The sequence below is a fragment of the Gigantopelta aegis genome, chromosome 2 (genome assembly GCF_016097555.1).
Source record: "Gigantopelta aegis isolate Gae_Host chromosome 2, Gae_host_genome, whole genome shotgun sequence".
NCBI classification, from domain to species: Eukaryota; Metazoa; Mollusca; class Gastropoda; order Neomphalida; family Peltospiridae; genus Gigantopelta; species Gigantopelta aegis.
Genome location: NC_054700.1, coordinates 16,208,649 through 16,234,881, shown reverse-complemented (window position 1 = coordinate 16,234,881; position 26,233 = coordinate 16,208,649). Strand labels below are relative to the sequence as shown.

Here is a 26,233-nt window from a genome sequence, read left to right as displayed (position 1 = left end):
GGATATTCTGGATCCGCCACTGGGATCCACCAAGGTGATTCGATTCTGCGACGCAAGCATTCAGGAAAAGTGTCTAAAATATTCAGGGAGGAGTGCATTGTTTAAAAGGGGCACCCACAGTATTCAATATGGCAGTCTTCCTCTGAATCACCAAGCAGACCAAGAGTTTAGCCTGGCCTACATGTCTCCTGAATAAATAAGCATTTTTCGGAGGATAAAAAAATATATATATTTTCAAAAAAAGTTTGTTTCGTTTAACAACACCACGAAAGCACAGTGATTTATTAATTATACGCTATTCAGGTCCGTAGCTGGGGGTGGGGTGAATCACAAAAAAACAACAACAATTTATTGGTTATTGATATTGAAGTTTTAAGTATGTAACCTCCCCGAAATTGAAGGAAGGTAATGTTTTATTTAACGACGCACTCAACACATTTTATTTACGGTTATATGGCGTCGGACATATGGCTAAGAACCACACAGAATGATATTGAGAGAGGAAACCCGCTTTCGCCACTTCATGGGCTACTCTTTTCGATTAGCAGCAAGGGATCTTTTATATGCACCATCCCATAGGCAGGATAGCACATACCACGGCCTTTGATGTACCAATTGTGGTGAACTGGCATCAAGCGAGCGCTTTACCGCTGGGCTACGTCTCGCCCCTCTTCACCGAAATGGATGCTAAAGGGCATTCAAAGCCACTAGATTAAAAAATGTCCTTGGGGGGGGGGGGGGGGCGGACACCCTAGTGTCTTGCATTTTCCATGTTCGTTCGTTTCAAGAATCCATCTGCCCACACCACACACACACCACACACCACACACACTACACACACACACCACACACACACCACACACCACACACACACACACCACACACACACACATACACAAATCCTAGCTACGGCCTGCTATTGGAAGGAAGGCCACCGATCTTATCGGAGGTCGGACTCGGGATTGGCGTGTTCGAAACTCTAGTACGTGGTATATGGGCACGTTAAACTAGTTATCATCATCATTGGAAGGAAGGAAATGTTTTATTTAACGACGCACTCAACACATTTTATTTTACGGTTATATGGCGTCGGACATATGGTTACGGACCACATATGTATTGAGAGAGGAAACCCGCTGTAGCCACGTACGGCTTTAATTTATCAATCGTACGGTTTTAATTTATCAATCGTACGGTAACACCCACCCACCCACCCCCCACGATATATAGCATCTTAATCCTAACCCCAGGATATATAGTGTAATATAACTGCAGAAATTTCGAAACTCTAATTTTGCCTTCGAGTCATTTAAAGAAGACACCCGGAATGTTCCGATTCAATCTGCGGAATAACTCGATGTTTGTCGAATGTAAATGTAAATAACAAATGGCGCCAGAACATTGATTGATGAACGGAACTGATTTGTAATAGCTATGACAAATGTCATGTTTTGCTGTTAGAGTAACACTATCGTTAGTATTACCTGTTGTTTGCATGAAGCATGATTAGGGACGCACAACTGGCATAGCCTGTGTAGTGTAGCATGGGGCCATGACCCCCCATATCCGGTAGGACTTTCCTTTGGCACTGTCACTGACTGTCACATAAAGAACATTATAAACATTGGCGTAGGAAGCGGGTGGTGGGGGGCATTTTTCATATAATTTGCTTTATAATGGTGTAAAAGTCTGTAAATATAAAAGTGTGCCCCCCCCCCCCAATTTTTGGCACCTTCCCCAAATCCTGTTTAGAAACAACTTACAAGTTTTGTTTTTGAAACCTTTTATAACATCATTAAACATGACTCCGATATGCAGTGTTTGCGCCCCCCTCCCCCCTAGTATGTATGTAGGCCTAGGTATGCATGATTTTATCAAATTTAATACTGGTACATTTTTTTTTTTTAAAGTTTGATTGGGGGGCATGGCTCCTGTGTCTCCTTGGCTAGGCCTCCGGATGGAATTAAGATGCATAATCATATTGCTATTTTATTTTATTCCTTAGTCTCATTATCATCTAGTGTGAGTGGCGGGTATTTGGGTCCGAGTCGATTTTAACCCTTAAGTACTCCATTTCAATTTCTTGGACTCGTGCAGGCCCTACCTATTGGATCCATTTTTTTCCCATCCCAACCAGTGCCCCATGACTGGAATATCAAATGTAGAGCATGTTTTATGTCTTCTGCTGCCAGATCTGTAGTTCGTGCCACAACAGACGCAATATGTTTTGTCACATTCGATTCAGTTTTAGTGTCGTTCTTTTTCAACTGGTACCATACTCGCCAGACCCTAAAATGGTCACCCAACGTACTACCTTAGCCAATAAAGGTCACCAAGGACGACCGGGCGACTGCTAATTTTCAACCCTGGGCTGGAATGAGAAATAGCCAAATGGGCCCACCGACGGGGATTGATCCCAAACTGACCGTGCATCAAGCAAGCGCTTTACCACTGGGTTGCATTCCGCCCCCTATTTCTAGAAGGTGCTTTAGTGGATATAAACTTTTGTTATTGCCGTTTTATTTGCAGTATATTTATTAATCATGGCTTGAAGAGTACATCTGAAGCACTGTAAAGCAAGCATCGTGATTCCCATGGCAACAATGCAGAATACAGACTTGCACGACTACTCGGATGAAGAGGATTGGAGACGTCCTGCAGAGTTACCTCCTCTTCCAAGTTTATCTTTTGTTGATGATGATGGAGCATTACCAAACAAGTACAACAAGCAAATTGGTAAGTTTCAGTTGTATAGTGGTAAACACACATGTCACAGGTACATGTAGATTTAAGGGATGCTAGTTGCTAACTGTATTAGTAACAGGTTATGGTTTTGACTTGTGATATATATAAAGTTTGGCAAATATTCAACATGATTTTAGATAGCCCAGTGGTAAAGTGTCCACTTGATGTGCGGTCAGTTTGGGATCTATCCCCGTCAGTGGGCCTCTTGGGCTATTTCTTGCTCCAGCCAGTGCACCACGACTGGTATATCAAAGGCCGTGGTATGTGTTATCCTGTCTGTGGGATGGTGCATATAAAAGATCCCTTGCTGCTAATCGAAAAGAGTAGCCCATGAAGTGGCGACTGCAGGTTTCCTCTCTCTATATCTCTGTGGTCCTTAACCACATGTCTGATGCCATATAACCGTAAATTAAATGTGTTGAGTGCGTTGTTAAATAAAACATTTCCTTCCTTCCTTCCTTCCTTCCTTCCCATGGCCAGTGATATTATCCACTAGCCATGGGATCAGTGATTAAAATTTTTTAGTAGCCACTATTAAAAATTCACTAGCCCAACTTTACTTTAAGTTAATACAATTTTACTAAATAATAGTAATAATCAGATATGTCACCTAATATGCGATAGAGCTTAAAAACACTAAAATTGGAGATTGGGATGGGGGCAGGATATTCATATTTACAAAATAGACTTTACTGCAACATTTGACCCCCAAAAATTGACTAGCTGTCAAGCATGGTAATAGTAGTTTTTTTACTAACCCAAAATTGAATATCACTAGCCATGGGAGTGGGGCTACCATAATCTACAAGCCCTGTTTAGGCCCATGATTCCAGGCACCATTATCCAATTTGCGTTCCTCGGTTTATTTCAAATTTTATTTTATTTAAAAAATTTTTTAAAATAGTACATGTATAAACATTTTCACACCTTTCTGGTAATCCCAGTGACCATTAAAGTTTTTCGGCCAATCACAGCACTCAGTTCCCTTACACCTGACATGCTTGCATGGGCAATGGTGACCTTACATGTAGGTTCCTCTCGGATCCTGCACCTAACCTGCAAAGTTTTGTGTTTAAGTCAAGATAATTGTAGTTTTATATTCACAATTATTTTACAAATGACCATTAAAAATATAGTGTTTTGTTCTTAAAATAGTTAATTAAAATGTATGTATTATAGCTGGCATACTACTTCTGGAAAGTATTGTGAAAATATCGAACCATGGATCAAATATAACACCCCCATTTTCGAATCTTCCCAACCCTATAGTGATGATTCTTTCTTCCGTAGGATATCATTTCTTTTGGGATTTGGCTCTTGCGTGATCCATGAAAAAATCACTCGAAAAGTGATTCCAAATGCATGTATATGGATCACGCATGGTTCATGGATAGCCTGGAAGCACAGACATGGAAGACTCTTCATTTCAATAAACACCGATTTATGGATTGGCTGAAAATGTACATACATGTATGGAAACGTAGATTTATGTGTATTACATTTTGTTACAATGTAGGCAATATTGTTAATAATAGTAAAAACATTTTTTAATTTAACTGTTACTTCTACATTAATGGTACCATTTGTGTAAACATATTTTAACGTATAAATTGTGTTTTATTTACAGGAGAGGTATATGCAACGACCCACAAGAGAACTATCGTTCACATCGATATGGACTGTTTCTATGCCCAGGTTGAGATGATAAGAAACCCGCAGTTAAGAGATAAACCTATTGGTAAGCCATTACATTAATTCACAAGTACCAAACTCATGGAGATATGTATTTAATTACTCAGTTTACAAATTAATTATAAGTTTAGGGCTAGCTCTGGGTGTGCAAATCATTTTGCCAAATTATTTCCAAAAATGCAAAACTCAGTTATTTTCCAGCAAATATCAATTATTGCATGAATTTTGTTTTGCCAAATTAAAATAAAATTTGCCAATTGTTCCTAAAATTTGCAGTTGGCGAATTTGGCGAGTGGCAGAGCTAGCCCAGAAGTTGTAGAAGAATCATGAGGGGTTTGTGGATTTTTATACCCTCTGTATGTGTAATTAGTAGGCTCGGGGTACAAGAGCATACAGTGGGTATAAAAATCCATAAACCCCACGTGGTGATGCTTCTACAACAAATTTATCTTACTGACTTGTTTAATTACAATATTTTCTTCAAACACATCCAGGTGCATTAATAATGTGCAAACAAAAACAAGTTCAATAGCAACGTCATGTACCCAGTTTAGTGTTATTGTAAGGAGATGTAAAGTGACGTCATTGGAATACTGACGTCATTCAAATTCAAAATTAGCTGTATTATAATAAATTATTACAATGCTTTGCCACATTAAAATGCTTGCTTTTCTTCAATTTAATTTTCCGAGTGGTTGGCAAATCATTTGACAGCCATGTTTTATTTATGTTGGTAACAGACACATTTTTTCATGGCGCATTAATACAATAACAACAGTCCGATGTTACATGTTGGGTATAAGAAATTTAACTCTACCCATGTGGGGTATAAGGGTTTTGTAAAAGGCTAAATAACCAATGAAATATGAGTATTTTACATGAAGACGAGATAATAATATTTTTACATGATCCATTCGATGCATTTTGTGGCTGAAATTACATTGTTAGAGTGCTTGCGTCAGATGTGTCATAGGTTGCAGGATCGATGGCCCTTTATGGACTCATCGCAACCAGTGCCTCATGACTAGTACATCAAAGGCAATGTTATGTACATGTATCAACCGGTGCCTCGCGACGGCAGTGTTATGTACATGTATCAACCGGTGCCTCATGACTAGCACATCAGTGGCAGTGTTATGTACATGTATCAACCGGTGCCTCACGACTAACACATCAAAGGCAGTGTTATGTACATGTATCAACCGGTGCCTCACGACTAACACATCAAAGGCAGTGTTATGTACATGTATGTGTTATGTACATGTATCAACCGGTGCCTCACGACTAACACCTCAAAGGCAGTGTTATGTACATGTATCAACCGGTGCCTCACGACTAACACCTCGAAGGCAGTGTTATGTACATGTATCAACCGGTGCCTCACGACTAACACCTCGAAGGCAGTGTTATGTACATGTATCAACCGGTGCCTCACGACTAGCACCTCGAAGGCAGTGTTATGTACATGTATCAACCGGTGCCTCACGACTAGCACCTCGAAGGCAGTGTTATGTACATGTATCAACCGGTGCCTCACGACTAGCACCTCGAAGGCAGTGTTATGTACATGTATCAACCGGTGCCTCACGACTAGCACCTCGAAGGCAGTGTTATGTACATGTATCAACCGGTGCCTCACGACTAGCACCTCGAAGGCAGTGTTATGTACATGTATCAACCGGTGCCTCACGACTAGCACCTCAAAGGCAGTGTTATGTACATGTATCAACCGGTGCCTCACGACTAGCACCTCGAAGGCAGTGTTATGTACATGTATCAACCGGTGCCTCACGACTAACACCTCGAAGGCAGTGTTATGTACATGTATCAACCGGTGCCTCACGACTAACACCTCGAAGGCAGTGTTATGTACATGTATCAACCGGTGCCTCACGACTAGCACCTCGAAGGCAGTGTTATGTACATGTATCAACCGGTGCCTCACGACTAGCACCTCAAAGGCAGTGTTATGTACATGTATCAACCGGTGCCTCACGACTAGCACCTCAAAGGCAGTGTTATGTACATGTATCAACCAGTGCCTCACGACTAGCACCTCAAAGGCAGTGTTATGTACATGTATCAACCGGTGCCTCACGACTAGCACCTCAAAGGCAGTGTTATGTACATGTATCAACCGGTGCCTCACGACTAACACATCAAAGGCAGTGTTATGTACATGTATCAACCGGTGCCTCACGACTAACACATCATTTGTAGCAGTCTTTAAATTCATAGAAAGTCTTTGAATTGGAAAACATTATTTTTAGGTCTTTGAATTGTAATAGAAGTCGTTAAAAGTCTTTAAATTCTCACAAATCATAGCCAAAGCAGTGACGATATCATTTACAGCTGCATGCATTTGATATTTTCCAGTAGCTAGGTTTAATCTGTCATGATGCATGTAAAAAAGCTAGCATTTTTGCCATGGACAGCAACGTAAACAAACTGATTTGATATTTTTTATCACATTCTATTGTCTTTCACTGCTGTGTAAAAGTCTTTGAAAGTCTTTGAATTTGTTTGATCTTTAAGGCTATGAACCCTGATGTACTGTATTTAAAAATGCATATAAATGGTCCCTTGATGCTTTATGGTTATAGGCTTGAGTGGCTTCTATGTATGTGATAGCAGCAGGTTTCTTCTGTCTTTCTCTCGACCATGAATCAAAATAACCACATGATAGACACCCAAGTAGCCATGGCTTAGACTGTGTTGGGGTGTCATTAAACAAATATTCCTTTCTTTTTGGGCCTCTGGGCCCCGTTCCACAAAGCGATCCTAGCCCTAAGATTACCTTAGGCGCATAGCTACCCTATGCACTTAAGTTGATCTTAGCACTAAGATTACCGTAGGCGCATAGCTACCCTATGCACTTAAGTTGATCTTAGCACTAAGATTACCGTAGGCGCATAGCTACCCTATGCACTTAAGTTGATCTTAGCGCTAAGATTACCGTAGGCGCATAGCTACCCTATGCACTTAAGTTGATCTTAGGGCTAAGATTACCGTAGGTGCATAGCTACCCTATCCACTTAAGTTGATCTTAGCACTAAGATTACCGTAGGCGCATAGCTACCCTATCCACTTAAGTTGATCTTAGCACTAAGATTACCTTAGGCGCATAGCTACCCTATCCACTTAAGTTGATCTTAGCACTAAGATTACCGTAGGCGCATAGCTACCCTATGCACTTAAGTTGATCTTAGGGCTAAGATCGCTTCATGGAACGGGGCCCAGGACTGTGTTTTTTTTTTTATGCCTATCATATATGGTAATTTCAGCACTCAGTGCCACCAACTTGGTTACTCTTACTGAAAAAGCTGTTAGGATTCCTTTATATATCAAATTCTCATTCCAGTCATTGTTCCACAACTGGTGTAACAAAGGCTGTGGTATGTACTATCCTGTCTGTGGGATGGTGCATATAAAAGATCCATTGCTGCTAATCGAAAAGAGTAGCCCATAAAGTGGCGACAGCGGGTTTCCTCTCTCAATATCTGTGTGGTCTTTAACCATACCTGTATGTCCAACGCCATATAACCGTAAATGAAATGTGTTGAGTGCGTCGTTAAATAAAACATTTCCTTCCTTCCTTATCTATCGAATTTTCCACAAATACATGAGGGTACTTTCCATGATCTTTGAAGTACTGGCTGCGTGGGATGGAAAAAGGTTAAGTCCATGAAGGACAATCCTGTGATCAATCACACTTGGTCGAAGGAGAAAAGTTAGAGGAAAAAATTACTCCTGATAAAGCAGTAAAGGTTCGTTTATGTACACTTTTGCATATCTAGGACAGGACAACCAGTCTTATGATCCATCGATCACCACCCAACACACCCCTTTGTCCTCGGGAGTTATTGAAGAAAATTTTGTTTTGTTTTTTTTGCACATTTTTTCAGGAAAAGTTAAGTTTGTTTTATTTAACGACGCCACTAGAGCACATTGATTTTTTATCTTATCATCGGCTATTGGATGTCAAACATTTTTTTTTTTTCAGGAGTGCAGCAGAAGTCTCTGCTGGCTACAACCAACTACAAGGCGCGAGAGCTGGGGGTGAAGAAGATGATGGGACTGAGGGAGGCCACGGTCATCTGTCCTCAACTCATATTGGTGAACGGCGAGGACCTGACCCATTACAGAGAGATGTCCTACAGAATATCGGGTACACTTGCTTGGTCCGAAACTAACTGTTAATTCGTCTCATTATACAAATTTCACAGTGATAATCCAATCATGCTCGTAACACAATCATTAAAGGGACCGACCCTAGTTTTTTAAACACTAAGGCATATTTTTCACTATTAGAGCTGTTTATGATCATTGAAATCAAACATTACTTGTATTTTATTGTTTAGATTATCCATTTCCGTACATTCGAAGTGTTTCTGGTCATCCTGGTGTTTCTAATACCACAAAATGCATTTTGTCATATTTTTAAAAATGCACATGCATCTGAGAAGTAACGATTACGGAGTCATGTTTTAGTCTATTTTTAAGAGAATTTCAACATCACAGACTCTTGTTTCACTCTGTTGTATCCAAATTTGTTACAGGTTTGTAAATTAACCAAACTTAGTGTCCGTTTTTACGGTTTGAAACTAGGGTCACGGTGAAAAATATGTCTTAGTGTTTTCAAACTAGGGTCTGACCCTTTAATGCGTGCTTCTCCATCAAACTTTTGATGGGCTTATTACTTCTCTCAGTGGTACTCTTTGTTTATTTATAACTTTAAATTCATATTTATGATACACTTCTGAAAAGTAAAAACAGGGATCTCCTAGCCCAATTCCACATTAGCCAATTACAAATTTTTAATACAAAATGGCTACATTCCAATATTTATTTACATGCTTATATATCACTAGGGTTTCAAAAAATGGCTACAATATTTTAATACTTGTAACAAATTGTTTTTTTTAAATTGGCGAATTTGTAATATTTTTCAAACAAATACTCTAAATATCAAAAAATTCCCAATGTACATGTAAGCCCTGGAAAACATGCAGTTGATGTAGTGTTCTCAAGATGAAGCTGATAATTTTTTTTGGGTAAAGAAATACATTTATTACATATCTGTTCAATCTTACTATAGTAATAAAGACATTTTGAAACTGTGATAAATTTATTTTGTATCGCACATATGTGCAATATGGACTGGAACTTTTAAATGGGGAATTCCCTTTTTCTTTTTACTGCAGTTAGTGCCTTGTATTTACTGACGTCATATAAGATTTACAAATGACATCATTACACACAATCAGAGTATGTAAAAGATGTCCGCAGCACACAGGGAGGATCTGCCACAGAAATCTCTTGTATGTATTCTTAACGTTAAATAAAGTGTAGTCAGCGAACCATGCAAGAAGAGTTTGATCCATGAAGGAGTTTTGATCATAGATTTAACAAAGTGTTGTTATGACGTTAAATTAAAAACTGTTTTTGTGAAACATAAAAGAAGGTATGTAATAAATACAGAACTTCACATACGTTGTTTTTGCTTCCTTTTTATTGCACTCGTTTATTTTGCGAAAGTACCTACCACAAGACTGCTATGGGGTCTCGTGGTATATATTGTTGCGCAAAATAAACTTGTGCAATAAATAGGAAGCGAGGAACAACGTATGTGAAGTTCTGTATATGTATAGGTAGTTCTGTGACAAGTGAGACAATTTCATGTGTTGTATTCGTTGTTGAGATTGCTTGTTCTTTAACTTACAGATTTTTGTCTGAAGTACACATCAAAAGTGGAACGACTTGGTTTTGATGAGAACTTTCTTGATGTAACTGATCTAGTTTCTGAGCGCTTGAGGTCAAACATGGAGCACTCTGACCAGGTTGTTGGCTTCACTTATGGAACTTTAGAAGACGGCAAAGGTAATAATGTTTTGCTGTAATATTTTTCGTAATAAATGCCTGCAAGGTCATTACAAGGTGAAACTAGTACAGTGAAACTCCTTTAAACCAGACAACCTTGGGACCAAGTAAAATGTCTGGTTTTAAGAGGTATCCGGTTTTGAGAGATTCTCTTCTGCACTGATATTTAAAAAGGAACCATTAAAAAATTCCGGTTTTGAGGGAATTTCGGTTTACAGAGGGTCCAGTTTTGAGAGGTTTCACTGTATCATGAAGTTATATAAGAAAAGGTTGAGGAATTGAATGACTAATAATATCAAAACATGTCAACAACACCTAAAAACCCCAGCCCCAAAAGACAAAAAACCAAAACAAAACAACATACTAAAAATTAAAAAGACAATGATATTGGGCTTAAAATTATATTCTCTGAATAATATAAAAATTATTTTACACTAATACGATTAGATTAAGACCTACCGGTACATGTGTATGAGTTTAATTACTATTTGTTATTCCAAAACTAGATAAAAGCTAACTCAGATTTCTTAATAAAAACCCAGCATATCTTATGGCCAAAACCCATTGAAAATTGACAAATATCACCAGCATTAAACTACCATATAATAAATGATATAAAAGATTCAGCGTGGAAAAAAAATTCAATTTGTGGTGGACAAAATAATAAAAACGGTTTTTGTTAAAATGTTTATAGTAGTATTTCATTTCCTCATGAAAATGGTAACTTAATAGTATTTATGTTTTAAACAAATAAATACATTTAATTTGGTAGATTTAACTGAAGAAAGAGAACTGAAATGCATACATGTATATGCAACTGTAAATGCATTCCTCAATGGATCAAGGGAAATAACTCTGCTTTGTACTTTTGGGTTTTACCTGACATACTTGTCCACAATTATTTGATCAAGTTGTTGGACACCTCCAGTGATCAGCAAACCTGAACAGCATTAATACAGTGTTAGTTTTTAAATTTATTCATAATGAGTTGGAATTTCATCATCAGTCATTGGTTATAATCTGTTTGCACCAACCTATCAACTTTTGATTAGACAATTGGTCAGAATTATATGAACACATGATGAATTTGAATTATAAGGACCATTCACCAGTTCACTGGGAATAGACCCTACAAATCGCTCATTTTACCTGTAATATCTATTTCAATTTTTTGGAGCGGGACGTAGCCCAGTGGTAAAGCGCCCGCTCGATGCACGGTCGGTCTGGGATCGATCCCTATCAGTGGGCCCATTGGGTTATTTCTCGTTTCAGCCAGCACACCACGACTGGTATATCAAAGGCCGTGGTATGTGCTATCCTGTCTATGGGATGGTGCATATAAAAGATCCCTTGCGGCTAATCGAAAAGAAAGCCCATGAAGTGGCAACAGCGGGTTTCCTCCCTCAATATCTGTGTGGTCCTTAACCGTATGTCCGACGCCGTATAACCGTAAATAAAATGTGTTGAGTGCATCGTTAAATAAAACATTTCCTTCCTTTTTTTTATGTACACAGGGAAAACACCCACCAACTCCACACAATCGAATATTGATTTTTATAATCGATCCTCACATCGGTAGAGTCAAACCTATCAATTTTCTTCGATTATAACTGATTGTTGAAACATCACTCAATCAAAGTGTTACTTTTATTATGGTACAGACTTTTACTGTGTATGTGCAAAAAAACACTAATAACATGTTAGTTTAATTCATAATAAGAACTGAAATTGTTATTTAAATATTACTGAATATAAAATGAAACCAATACCTTGTTAGTTTTAATTTCATAATGAGTATTAAAAGAGCTATTTTTATTACAGACTGTTACTGTATGTAAATCTACACTAATTCCTAGTTCGTTTAATTTATAATCAGCAGTCTAAATGTTGTTGTTTTTCACAGACTGTCACTGCGGGTGTGACGCGAGACTGAAAATTGGATCACAAATTGCTGCCGAGATTCGACAGGCTCTCTATCATCAGCTCAGTCTGACCTGCTGTGCGGGTATCGCCCACAACAAGCTCTTATCCAAGCTAGTCGCAGGTCAGCACAAACCCAATCAGCAGACGACATTGTTTCCTGGCCAGGCATCCCAGCTTCTCGCATCTCTTTCAAAACCTGGCGATATTCCTGGTATGTATTATGGTAATTTAAAGTTGAATGTGGTAGAAGTGGGTTTTTTTCTCTCAAATCCTTCAGATAACACGATTTTGCTGCAGACCTTGTAGGGGAGCTATCCACCTCACTCCCCATCACTTCTCTGAGACTAGTTCAGGGGGAGTAACTTTTAGCTTCTCTCAACACGTAAATTATACAGAAAAATATATATAGTACATGTACTTCAAAAGGATTAAATATCAATGCTCAGTGTGGTAAAAACTTACATGGCTTACCATAATATAGAGTAGAGGAGGAAATAATGATACGCATCAGTTTTATTTCATTGCGAGGTCTCAGCTATCATATACAGGCTGGTTAAAAATGAAGTTCGTTTTGTTTAACGGCACCGTAAGAGCACACAACCAATTAAACATTGGAGGTAAGACAATTAATAATTGTGACACGTACACCTGTAGTCTTCAGTGGAAACTAGAGCTGCAACGATTCACTCATGTAGCACTGAATACAGGCTATCCACGATACATATTCGTTACCCAAAGAACCGAATATATTCATGTTTTTTAAATAACTTTATTATTATTATTATCATTATTAGTAATTATATAACTTTAGAAAGACCACAGTTTGCAAGCTGTATGTACACACAGAAGTATTTTAAGCAGTCTGTTTTGTGTTTCATCTTGTTAATTTTCTTTTTATTATAATTTTATTTTTATAACTGACATTTAATTTTTTAATTTTCAACGTCTGACATGAATCCAGTGTTTAATGTTAAACACATCCTACTATTTAAATGCTATTTTTGACTTCACTGGTGTCTTGCTTCATTCAGAAAGTCAGTAGTACAGTATTGGTAATTTCACTGTAATTATTGGTATTCATGAATATTTATTCGTATTCGAGACCCCATCTTTGTGATACATATTGTATTCACCACATGGTGCATTCGTTGCAGCTCTAGTGGAAACCCATTATGGTTAACATCAAGGGATGTTTTATATGCACTTTCACACAGACGTGCAGGACAGAACATTCCATGCCTTTGATATACCAGTCATGGGGCAATGGGTAGGACAGGGGGAAAAGCTCAGTAGGTCCATAAACTAGTGTTATTTCCCTTTGCTTTACTGTCCAGGAATTGGCCATGCCACTGCTAAGAAGCTGTCTTCTCTTGGTGTTCACACATTGGCTGATCTCCAGAACTTCCCCATAGAACCACTGGTAGCGGAACTTGGTGAAACCATGACAATGACAATAAGACAGCTGGCAAGTGGTATTGATGACAGTCCAGTGGTTCCGTTTGGACTTCCTCAGGTTTGTATCAAGAACACATTACCTCAAACTTGATATTCTTGTTTATATAGAGGATAATAAATGAGTTACCAGTTATTTTAAATTTATGTCCCGAGTGAAATAATTTTCAGTTGTCACGACCTTTAGCAAGTGATAAATGAAAGTTATTTCACGAGGGATATAAATTTGATAATAACTGGTGCCGAGTTTGTTATTCTATTTATTACCTGAGCTATTGTTTCTCTAAAAGCCTTTATTTTCAACACGCATGCACGTATATGTATAGGAATGATATAAACCACTTTACGCACTGTTCTGAGTATTACTATAACTTTGTAATTTAATAACGTTCATAGATAATTTTCAAAAACAAAAGTTCTCTTTATTCTGGTACAAAATCTATAATGAATTGCATTAAACTGACATTCTGTTATAAAGTTAACACCAAAAACAGACGGCCATAAACGCAAACTCTTTTAAACTACATGACGTCATTGTGTGTGTTTGCCATATCTTGATGACGTCATATTTAGTACCGACAAAGTCATTGGTTTGTAAGTGTGAAATCGTCCAATAGTATTGTTCGTTAGACCAATGCATGATAATTTCTCAGTGAGAAATTATGATTTTTATTTTCCCCGTTATGAGTGCCTGCTGGGGTAATAAATCAAACTAAGGTTCAAGTATGCTGTCCTGGATGCACATTTACCTGTTATTTGGGCTGTATATGTTCAGGATAGGGGTCAGTGGCCAATTATTGGTGGTTGCTGAGAGAAAAGATGGTATAGTGGCCCAGTATCTCAACTTATGGACCGGTCTCGGTGGCATCGTGGTTAGGCCATCAGTCTACAGGCTGGTAGGTACTGGGTTCGGATCCTAGTCGAGGCATGAGATTTTTAATCCAGATACCGACTCCAAACCCTGAGTGAGTGTTCCGCAAGGCTCAATGGGTAGGTGTAAACCACTTGCACCGACCAGTGATCCATAACTGGTTGAACAAAGGCCATGGTTTGTGCTATCCTGCCTGTGGGAAGCGCAAATAAAAGATTCCTTGCTGCCTGTCGTAAAAGAGTAGCCTATGTGGCGACAGTGGGTTTCCTCTAAAAACAGTGTCAGAATGACCATATGTTTGACGTCCAATAGCCGATGATAAGATAAAAAATCAATGTGCTCTTTAACTCAACTTATGATTTGATGCATTAAAATTATCTCTGTATGTGAACTCATTACACAGGGCTCCCACTGGAACAAATTTTGGTTTAGCCCATTTTTCAGAAATGCTGAGTATTTCCTTGAAAGTCATTAAAATGTGGTTAATTTGAGGAATATTTTATTAGCCAAAGTCTCAATTTTGTAGCCATTTTGAATAAAAATGAGCAATTGACAAATTTGGCAATACACAGGGTGAGCCTTGAATACCTACCAAATAAATTATGTTCAATAAATAAAAAATACAAGGCTACAATCGATGTATGACAATCACATTCGCCCCGCTGTTGTTTACTAAGCCTGAAATTAAAACCCCCAAACATTTGCAGAGTAATAGAGCTTGTGTTTACTTTGAGCCCAGCTACAGCTGTTTGTGAGAGACTTTTCTCAGCTATGAACAGGGTAAAAACAACCCAGAGAGTTTTGGGGCATATATACATGTAGTGTTAAATAATATACTCACAATAATGACACATGGGCCAAAATTCCTAAAAGATTTTTAACCAATGCCAGTCATAAAAGAATGGCTCAGAAGTGGAAAGGGATCTCGCCACATCCACGGCCATACAACAAGTGGAAAGGGTTCTCGCCACATCCACGGCCATACAACAAGTGGAAAGGGTTCTCGCCACATCCACGGCCATACAACAAGTGGAAAGGGTTCTCGCCACATCCACGGCCATACAACAAGTGGAAAGGGATCTCGCCACATCCACGGCCATACAACAAGTGGAAAGGGATCTCGCCACATCCACGGCCATACAACAAGTGGAAAGGGTTCTCGCCACATCCACGGCCATACAACAAGTGGTCACTAAGACATACATCAACACAATCATTATATTTAGATGAACAAGTGGACACTACCAAACAAGTAACAAAGTTTAAATCAACAAATGGACACTATGTAGAACATAAAGTTTAAGTCAACGAGTAGAGAATTAGACAGACAAAAGTACAATAAACAGTGGATACTACAGAACAGACATATAAATTTAGTGCTTCCTGGGTAAGTGTTGTAACATATTGCCAAACATCTTTATTTGTTCAATTAAACCATGCAGTTACTTTCAAGATTATTACATTATTGAGCACTGTATTAAATTAAGTACAGTAACAGAATTGGTTACCGTAAGAAGTATGGGCAAGTGAAAAAATATACGGGGCAAGTGAATATCTGACTGGCACTTGCCCAAGTGTGGCAAGTAATTTTTTGGAAAAAATTTGAACATCTGTATATATATATATATATATATATATATATATATATATATATATTGTATCATTTTGACTACATGTAGTAAATATTGTGTTTTATTTTCTCAAGTACATATATAGTTTCAACTTTTAACAGACACTGAGTGATGAGGACTCTTTCCGAAACTGCAGCTCCCTGTCAGCCGTGCACCAGAAGATAGAGGAACTCCTAGAAAGCCTTCTCAAAAGGTAAACAGTTGGTTTTAGTGGATGTATAGTGGGGGGACATAGCCAAGCGGTAAAGCACACGCTTGATGTGTGGTTGGCTTGGGATCGAATCCCGTCGGTGGGCCATTGGGCTATTTTTCAAAGGTATATCAAAGGCTGTGGTATGTGCTATCCTGTCTGTGGGATGGTGCATATAAAAGATCCCTTATTGTATAAGGAAAAATGTAGCGGGGTTTTCTCTGATGACTATATTGTGTCAGAATTACCAAATGTTTGACATCCAATAGCCGATGATTAATTAATCAGTGTGCTCCAGTGGTGTCATTAAACAAAACAAACTTTTCAGTGGATGTATAGCAACAGCTGTGTATCTCTATCCTGTGTATGGCAGCCCTCAAAACTTGGATCATCTTGTGACAACAGTTTCATACAGATGTGAGGAGTAGATATTCCTGAATTATAAAAATGCTACTGCAGATCAATGTTGCATTACTTTTTTGCATTGCGAGATTTATCTCAGTCGGTTGAATACACGCTCGAGGTGCTTGCATCACAGGATCGAACCATCTTGGTGGATCCATTCAGTTGATTTGTTCTTGTTCCAACCGGTGCACCACAACTGGTCAAAGGCTGTGGTACGTGTTTTCCTGTCTGTGGGAAAGTGCATATAAAAGGTCCCTTGTTGTATCAGTAAATATGTAGCAGGTTTCATCTGATGACTACATATCAGAATTAGCAAATGTTTGACATCCAGTAACCGATTAACTAATCAATGTGCAATTTAAAACATTTTTGCAGCAGCACATCACTGTTGATTGTTGTTGCAAATTTCAAGGGCTGGGAGAGTGCATACAACTGTCCTTTTACTGTTAGGTAGGAAGGAAGGAAATGTTTTATTTAACGACGCACTCAACACATTTCATTCATGGTTATATGGTGTCAGACATATGGTTAACGACCATGCAGATATTAAGGGAGGCCCAGTAGCCGATGTATTTTTTGTGCTGGGGTGTCGTTAAACATCCATTCATTCATATTAAGGGAGGAAACCTGCAGTAGCCACTTCATGGGCTACACTTTTCGATTAGCAGCAAGGGATCTTTTATATGCATGATCCCATAGACCAGATAGGACATGCCACGGCCTTTGATATACCAGTCGTGGTGCACTGGCTAGAACGAGAAATAGCCCAATGGGTCCACTGATGGGGATCAATCCCAAACTGACTGCGAATCAAGCGAGCACTTTTCCGCTAGGCTACGTCTCGCTCCTATATTTGGTAGGAGTACAGGGAGTTTAGGTGGTGGCAGCAGGTTTCCTCTCTGACTAACTAAATTACACAGTTATGTAATTATTGGACAGCTTATTATGGCAGTATTATCTTAATATTTCATTCATTCATTCTAAACTCACAAACATTTGCACTTATTCATTAATATGTGCGCTCGGTTTGGGATCAATCCTCGTCGGTGGGCCCATTGGGTTATTTCTCATTCCAGCCAGTGTACCACGACTGGTATTACAAAGGCTGTTATATGTGCTATCCTGTCTGTGGGATGGTGCATATAAAAGATCCCTCGCTGCTAATGAAAAAATGTAGCGGTTTTCTCTCTAAGACCTACATGTATATGTCAAAATTACCAAATGTTTGACATCCAATAGCCGATGATTAATAAATCATGTGCTTTAGTGGTGTCGTTAATCAAAACAAACTCATCTCATTTCATTCATTCATTTAATGCCAGTTATTAATGTCGGTTATCCCAGAATGTGTTATTGTGTATATGTACATGTAGGTTGCTAAGCGATGGTCGGGTTCCTCGCACTTTAAGGCTGACAGTAAGAAAGAGCAACACGCAGCAGTATGGTGGAAGAGAGAGCAGACAGTGTGCGATCTCATCGGACTTGTTCAACAAATTCTCCTCTGGTATGATGTACCCCATTCACCGATTTAATTTGTTGTTTTTTGTTGATTTGTTTTGTTGGTTATATCAAGTGAAAATGTAAGGATCTGTTGATGTTTTTGTTGTTATTAAGTTGTTTCTGATTAACAGGGCCATTTAACAACTACATCTTAAATTTATTTTGTCATTTAGAATATCGTCAGAATATTTGTAGCCAATTAAAAATTAAAATTAATTAGCCAAATAGCAAAAATGATTCAGATTCACAAATAGGTAACCATTTTCAAATTAGCTAAATTTGGTATTATGAAAGAAATATTTTCGCCAAATTCAGTTTAATTTGCATTTGGCAATTTGGCGAATGATAGGTTAAATCCTGTATCGTTATACATGTATGTATATTCCGTACATGTATGATTGTGATTGTCTTAATGTTTGTGGTAGCTCAAATTTTATTTTAATTCCTAACTTAGATAATGGGGAGCCACTTAAAGGGACATTCCTGAGTTTGCTGCATTGTAAGATGTTTCCGACTAATAAAATAATTCTACGATTAAAATTACATATTAAATATATTTTCTTGTTTAGAATATCAGTGTCTGTATATTCAATGTGTTTCTGATCGTCTTAATATTTAGAAGAAGCCCAAACTGGATTTTGTCTTCAAACAATTTCGTACGTACTAAAAAATATAATTTTGGAAATAAAAATGAAATTTAACCTAGTACAAATATTAGAACGATCAGAAACACGTTTAATATACAGCCACTAATATTTTATACAGAAAATTATATTTGATATGTAATTACAATCGTTAAAAAGTCTTTGTTAGTCGATAACATCTTAAAAATTGCAGCAAACACAGGAATGTCCCTTTAAGATACAGTATTGATACCATATCAATTTTACAGGTGGAATTATCTGAGTTGGTAGAGTGCTCACTTGAGGTGCTTGCATCGCAGGATCAAACCACCATGGTAGATCCATTCAACTAATTGTTATTTTTTCCTGTTCCAACCAGTGCACCACAACTGGTCAAAGCCGTGGTATGTGCTTTCCTGTCTGTGGGAAAAGTGCATGTAAAAGTTCCCTTGCTGCTTTAGGAAAAATGTAGCGGGTTTCTTCTGATAACTGTGTCAGAATTCCCAAATGTTTGACACCCAATAACCGATGATTAATTAATGAATGTGGTCTAGTGGTGTCGTTAAACAAAACAAACAAACATAAATATCACATGTTAAGGGGAGCTAAAAATTACTATCCCTGAATAATCTCGAGGGGAGTAATGGGGAGTGAGAGTAATAACTTCCCTTAAATGGAAAAATAAAGAAAGAAATGTTTTATTTAACGACACACTCAACGCATTTTATTTACGGTTATATGGTGTCGGACATATGGTTAAGGACCACACAGATATTGAGAGGAAACCCGCTGTTGCCACTTCATAGGCTATTCTTTCCGATTAGCAGCAAGGGATCTTTTATTTGTGCTTCCCACAGGCAGGATAGCACAAACCATGACCTTTGTTGAACCAGTTATGGATCACTGGTTGGTGCAAGTGGTTTACACCTACCTATTGAGCCTTGCGGAGCACTCAATCAGGGTTTGGAGTTGGTATCTGGATTAAAAATCTCATGCCACGACTGGGATCCGAACCCAGTACCTACCAGCCTGTTGACCGATGGCCTAACCACGACACCACCGAAGCCGGTCCCTCCCTTAAATGGTGAGATGTGGTATACATGTTTATCTAGGCCCCTAAAAACCTCAAGAACGATAATTTCGTTCGTGCGTCGGTCGTGCAAATCTAAATTTGTGTAACCTATTTTCCGTTTGTTCATTGAATTGGAGGACACCATTTACATGGACATAACAGGTGACACAAAAAGGAATTAGTTTTTGCATAACCGATGAACGGGTTATGCACATTTTCAGTTCTTAGAGGTCAGGCTGTTATCTGCATCCAGCAATTAGAATTTATACGCAAGATGTACTTAAGTAATTAGGTATTGTTGATGTGATTGATAATAAGCAATTAGCTTGTTTCTGATTTTTCTACTAATTTCTTTAACATGGTTTTGATTAACTGTAAAATAATTAATATTGCAATTTGTTAGTCGAAAATATTAAATCAAACATTGATTTTTGTAAGGATTGCTTAATTTGATTTAAGGTTCAATGCTAAATTTGAATTGAATTTCTGTAAGTAAATGTTAAGACATAGTTACAGGGCTTTATAAAGCTCATTAATTGTGGCACAGCATGGTTTTCTTTTACTTTTTAAGATTTGTTTTGTTTCAGCAGAATAATTTAATTAACAGTCAAGGTTATTGGGAATAACATGCCCCCCCCCCCCCCCCCCCCCCCCATATGCTGTAGGGCTGTAAAAATTCAGTTTTATAATCTGATTGGTTTCAAGGTGTATTGGCTTTAATTTGTTGTCAAAATGTTTATAACTCAATTTGGGTATATTTATTTTGGGCCCAATTTTTTGTATATAGCTTGTACTGTAATGTGAACTCTTTAGTTATCCTGTTTATTGCCATGATGCAGATGTATCTACAAGGTGGAAGTAAAACAAGTGACAATTTTTACATTTCTCTTTATACACTGAGGGGGAGGGTGGGGTACGAAGTAGCCCAGTGGTAAAGCGCTTACGTGATGTGTGGTCTAGGATTCATCCCCATCTGGGGGCCCATTGGGCTATTTCTCATACCAGCCAGTGCACTACGACTGGTATATCAAAGGCTGTGGTATGTGCTATCCTGTGTAGGATGGTGCATATAAAAGATCCATTGCTACTAATGGAAAAAAATATAGCAGGTTTCTTCTCTAACACTCTATGTCAAAATTACTAAGTGTTTGACATCAACAGACAATGATTAATAGATCAGTTTGTGTTGTTTAAAAAGACAAATTTAAACTAACTTTATTTACTGAGTGAAGGTCTACAAGCTGGTAGGTACTGGGTTTGGATCCCAGTCGAGGCATGGGATTTTTAATCTAGATACCGACTCCAAACCCTGAGTGAGTGCTCCACAAGGCTCAATGGGTAGGTGTAAACCACTTGCACCGACCAGTGATCCATAACTGGTTCAACAAAGGCCATGGTTTGTGCTATCCTGCCTGTGGGAAGCGCAAATAAAAGATCCCTTGCTGCTAATCGGAAAGAGTAGCCCATGTAGTGGCTCTCAAAATCTGTGTGGTCCTTAACCATATGTCTGACGCCATATAACCGTAAATGTGTTGAGTGTGTCGTTAAATAAAACATTTCTTTCATTTTTTTACTGAGTGAAAGACATCTCACTTTGACAGGACTTGCACATGCACAGTTACTCAAATATAATTACGTTGGTAATAGTCACACCGATGCCCCATTACCTAACATTTTGAAATATATTGTCCCCTGATTTAATTCTGCTGTATTATTAAACATTATGTTCATTTATTTTTGCAGACTGTATGGACAAGGTTCTCAAGGGATTGACCGTTACAGCTATGAACCTGTTTCACAAAGTGGTTAATGTCAAAGAGCCTTTCAACATTGTCCTTATGAATGTGGCATTCGCTAAGATGGAGCAGCGATCGAAAAATGCCATCAACTCATTTTTCCAAACTAGAGCACAACAAGTTCCTGTAAAGTCAGATGATAGTGGGAGTCACACTCAGATTGAACATGAATACAACCAACATGCTGATGAAAATGATCCTAACAATAATCATAAGAGTTTTAATCTGAATCCTCCAGAAGCTAAATCAATGCAGATGATGAAAACATCCAAGGTTGGCCAAGGTTTCTTCGACTTTTCAAGTCAAGTTAATAGCTGTAAACCTTTGACTCTGCCTCAGAGTCCTGTAAAAAAAGCTTGTGGTTCTGAGGGAGAATGTTCTTCTGGTGTTAAAAGAAAAAGCACCAGTTCTTATAATGATTTCGTTTCAACCCAGACTAATTGCTGTAGTTCCAGAAAATCATCTCAGATGTCTTCAACACTTTGTGCTTCAGAAACAGGACATATTTCTGGTGTTAAACGAAAAAACAAGAATTCTTTGAAAGCAGAGTCCTTTGAACAAAAGCGATTGAGACTTGTTAATAATGCAGACAGCAGAACAGAATTGGACAAGAGCAATAGCACTCATGCACAAAGTGTTTTCAGTATTGACAACATTACAAGATCCCAGCTGCCTCCTGGTGTTGATCCTGAAGTGTTCCTACAGCTTCCCAAAGACATGCAACAAGAGGTCATGCAGGATTTGTTAACTGACTCTTCTGTCAGGAAATGCTATTCAACCAGGGCATCACTGAGAACTAACTCACTACCTTCAACTTGTAACAATGAAATGGTTTCATCGGTGTCGACTACTAAAGAGAGTGAACTAGCTTTTGAAGGGTCTGAAGTGACTATGAAAGATACAGAAGCAGCATTGGAGGACACTGAAGTGACTGTGAAAGATACAGAAGCAGCATTGGAGGACACTGAAGCGACTCTGAAAGATACAGAAGCAGCATTGGAGGACACTGAAGTGACTCTGAAAGATACAGAAGCAGCATTGGAGGACACTGAAGTGATCATAAGAAATACTCAGACAAAAGTTGAAGACCCTGAATCGCCCACTGTGCATACTGAAGAAGTTATCAAAAATACTGAGGCAGCTGCCAAATATACTGAATCTCCTACCAAAACTGTCAAAACCTCCACAAAGAGTGCTGAAACGATTGCTAAACATAATGAGGAACCTACTGAAATTATTGAAGTGACTGTCAAAAAACCTAATGCAGTTGCCAAAGATGGTGAAGCAACTGACGGACATACTAACAGTATTTCCTCAGTGAAAGAACTCAAGCCTGTAGAAGTTGTAAGTCCAAGGCATTCAGTGGTCATCTCTGAAGATAATCTGCATTTGGGAATATATAAACATAAAAAGAAACTTTTTAGCCCACGTAAGCTAAGAAACAATAAAACAGATGGTAGAAGGGCAAGTAGTAATGATGTTAAATGCAATATTGTGTTAGAAGGTAGAGATGGATGTACACACCAAGGAGATGGAAAATCTGGTATAGAATGCTCAGATGGAAAATGTGGTATAGAATACCAAAGAGATGGAAAATGTGGTATAGAATACCAAAGAGATGTACAATATGATATAGAATACCCACAAGTTGAAAATTCTGATAAAGAATACTCGGGAGATGGAAAATGTGACATAGAATGCCAAAGGGATGAAAAATCAGTTCTAGAATGCACAATAGATGGAAAACCTAGTTTAGAATACCAAAGTGATGGAAAATCTGGTATAGAATACCAAAACGATGGAAAATCTGATATAGAATACCAAGGAGATGAAAAATCTGGTAGAGAACACCAAGATGGAAATGATTGCTTAATGAATGAAGAACATCTAAAGATAAATGCTAATGTCACAGATATTGCAGATAGTAAGATGTTTGTTGATGTTCACCAGGAGCAGGATGGGGCTGATTCTGAAGTGGAGATGGAAAGTAAAACTATGCCAGCACATGGAAACTGTTCAAGTATAGTGGTAACAAGTTCAGAGGAGACCGAATTTGCAGATGACAGTAAAAACTGCAGCCATTTGATACCCACTTTAGAAATCGGTTCTTCAACTGTTTCATCTTCAGAGACATCAAAACGAACTTCAAACTTTAAGAAACCTGGGAGTTTGATTGTTCCGCCAGATGTGGACCCTGAAGTGTTCAGTTCACTCCCGATGAGTTTGCAAAAAGAACTTTCATTAGAGTGGGAAATCAGAAACATGCAGACATCACCAAAGACCAATTCAAGTGCTAAAAAACTGCCAAAGTTAAACAAGAGGAAGGACAGTGACACTATCCTTAGGTTTTTCAGACATGATAATAAGTGCAACAAGAAGTAGTTTGATTTCAGTGTTAAACAAATGTTTGAGAAAGTCACTACCACTCATGACGGGATGTAGCCCAGTGGTACAGCGCTCGCTCGATGTGCGGTCGGTTTAGGATTGATTCCCGTCGGTGGGCCCATTTGGCTATTTCTCGTTCCAGCCAGTGCACCACGACTGGTACATCAAAGGCTGTGGTATTTACTACCCTGTCTGTGGGATGGTGCATATAAAAGATCCCTTGCTGCTAATCGAAAAGAGTAGCCCATGAAGTGGTGACAATGTGTTTCCTCACTCATTATCTTTGTGGTCCTTAACCATATGTTTGATGCTATATAACCATAAATAAAAATATGTTGAGTGCGTCGTTAAATAAAACATTTTTTTCTTTTTTTCACTACCACTCAAGAGGCTTTGGCTAGTGATTTGTAGTAATACATAATAATTTCTGCTAGCCCAGATGAAAAATGTACAGGCCAAAACAGAGAGCTAGTGGATATGTCCAACTGTTGATTTGCAGATACGTTTATCACTGGTATACTGTTTGACATGAATATGCGAATATTTATTTAACTTCTGAAACACGTTTGTACTAGCAACACATAAATGCAGACTAGAATATATTATCTGTAATGTCTGAAATGTTATTTTAATATTGAATATTAATATTAACGTAGTGTCATTCAGTTTGTACTCGACGTAGCTTTATGATTGTATAAAGACTATCCTGTATTTGGGAAAATACATAGCAGACAGGCCATGCCATCCAACTATTCACATAACAATTAGCACAGACTGGATAGCGAAAGGTGGGTATGTGTGAATATGCTACATAGAGTGAAGCCTTCTAGGTTTGGGAAAGTACATAAAAGAGAGATGATGCCATCAGTCAATCTAAATCTTGACCATTCGCACAGGCTGGATTTCTAAAGGAGGTCAACATGCTGCACACACCCATCACTGTATCATTTGAGGTTGGAGTAGCTGATTTGCCTCTTGAAAGCTCTGTGTAAGGTGGGATCAGTAACTCCCCATATTTCACAATGTTTATTGTGGCATTAGGTGTCTACTTATTCTCTTGCTAAATATTTGTTATTATAGGTAGTACTAAACGAAATAACTTCCGACTGGGTCAAAGTTCGAGGTGAACCCAACTTTTCATAGAGCAGTTAATACCACAAGTCCTGTGCTTAGTGATAAATGTGAGTGTGTTGGTTGTAAAAAAAAAAAAATAGTTTCATCTGGGCAAAACATGTACGCAATTTTATTTAATCTAGTACCACTGTGTCAAGTAGCCTTGTGTTTGAAACATGTATGGGTACCTGCAAAAAACAAACCTACATGTACGAAAATTCTGTGCGGAACTTTTTATAGGGTCATAGACGCTAACCTTTATCTCTGAAATGAGCAGCTTCACCCCGTTTGTTTCTGATTCACTTTAAGGGTGAGGGGCGGTAGTATTTATATCCATGGTGTATATATCGATTGATACGCTGGAGGTAGGAGTTTTAGCTACGTATGTTACTATGGTCGTCTATGGGATTTGGGGGTCTGGAAGTAGCCTAGTGGAAAAGCTTGAGCTTGATGCGCAGTCGGTTTGGGATCGACACTCATCGGTGAGCCCATTGGGCTACATCTCGTTCCATCCAGTGCACCATGACTGGCATATTAAAGGTCATGGTATGTGGTATCCTGTCTGGGAGGTTGCATATAAAAGATCCTTTGCTACTAATGGAACCATTTAGGTTTTTTTTCTCTAAGACTATATGTCAGAATTACCAATGTTTGACATCCTATAGCCGATGATCAATAAATCAATATGTTCTAGTGGTGTCGTTAAAGAAAACTAACTATGGGATTTGATTTGGTGTTATACACTATAGGGTGGGGTCTAGCTTAATCGGTAGAGTGCTCACACGAGGTACTTTTGGGCCTTTTCCTCTTCGAACCAGTGCGCCACGATTGGTGTATTAAAGACTGTGGTACGCCATGTACTGTCTCTGAGAACGTGAATTTCAAAGATCCCTTGCTGCTAATTGAAACATGATTTTGGCTAAGACGTGTCAGTATTATCAGATGTTTGACGTCC

General features: G+C 38.4%; 1 protein-coding gene across 3 annotated transcripts; it reads left to right on the top strand.

Annotated features, from left to right (window-relative positions):
* The first annotated feature begins 1,374 nt into the window (after positions 1–1,374).
* LOC121382097 (DNA polymerase iota-like) lies at positions 1,375–24,286 on the top strand. 3 transcript variants are annotated; one of them, XM_041511610.1, is made up of 11 exons: positions 1,375–1,473; positions 2,530–2,736; positions 4,373–4,483; positions 8,441–8,605; positions 10,162–10,317; positions 12,221–12,451; positions 13,575–13,753; positions 16,296–16,387; positions 18,163–18,293; positions 21,728–22,678; positions 22,805–24,286. In XM_041511610.1, exons 2-11 carry the CDS (start codon positions 2,595–2,597, stop codon positions 24,160–24,162), a joined length of 3,516 nt encoding a protein of 1,171 aa, XP_041367544.1. In that variant the 5' UTR covers positions 1,375–1,473; positions 2,530–2,594; the 3' UTR covers positions 24,163–24,286. The 3 variants fall into 3 exon arrangements, with proteins under 3 accessions (XP_041367544.1, XP_041367528.1, XP_041367536.1); XM_041511594.1 differs by having other exon boundaries at positions 21,728–24,286; XM_041511602.1 differs by lacking the exon at positions 1,375–1,473 and adding an exon at positions 1,717–1,859 and having other exon boundaries at positions 21,728–24,286.
* Positions 24,287–26,233: the final 1,947 nt, after the last annotated feature.

Coding starts and splice junctions, on each gene's coding strand:
- LOC121382097 (XM_041511594.1), top strand. CDS start 2,595: ATGGCAACAATGCAGAATACAGACTTGCACGACTACTCGGATGAAGAG. Junction 10,318..12,220: donor AACTTTAGAAGACGGCAAAG/GTAATAATGTTT, acceptor TGTTTTTCACAG/ACTGTCACTGCGGGTGTGAC. Junction 13,754..16,295: donor TTCCGTTTGGACTTCCTCAG/GTTTGTATCAAG, acceptor AACTTTTAACAG/ACACTGAGTGATGAGGACTC.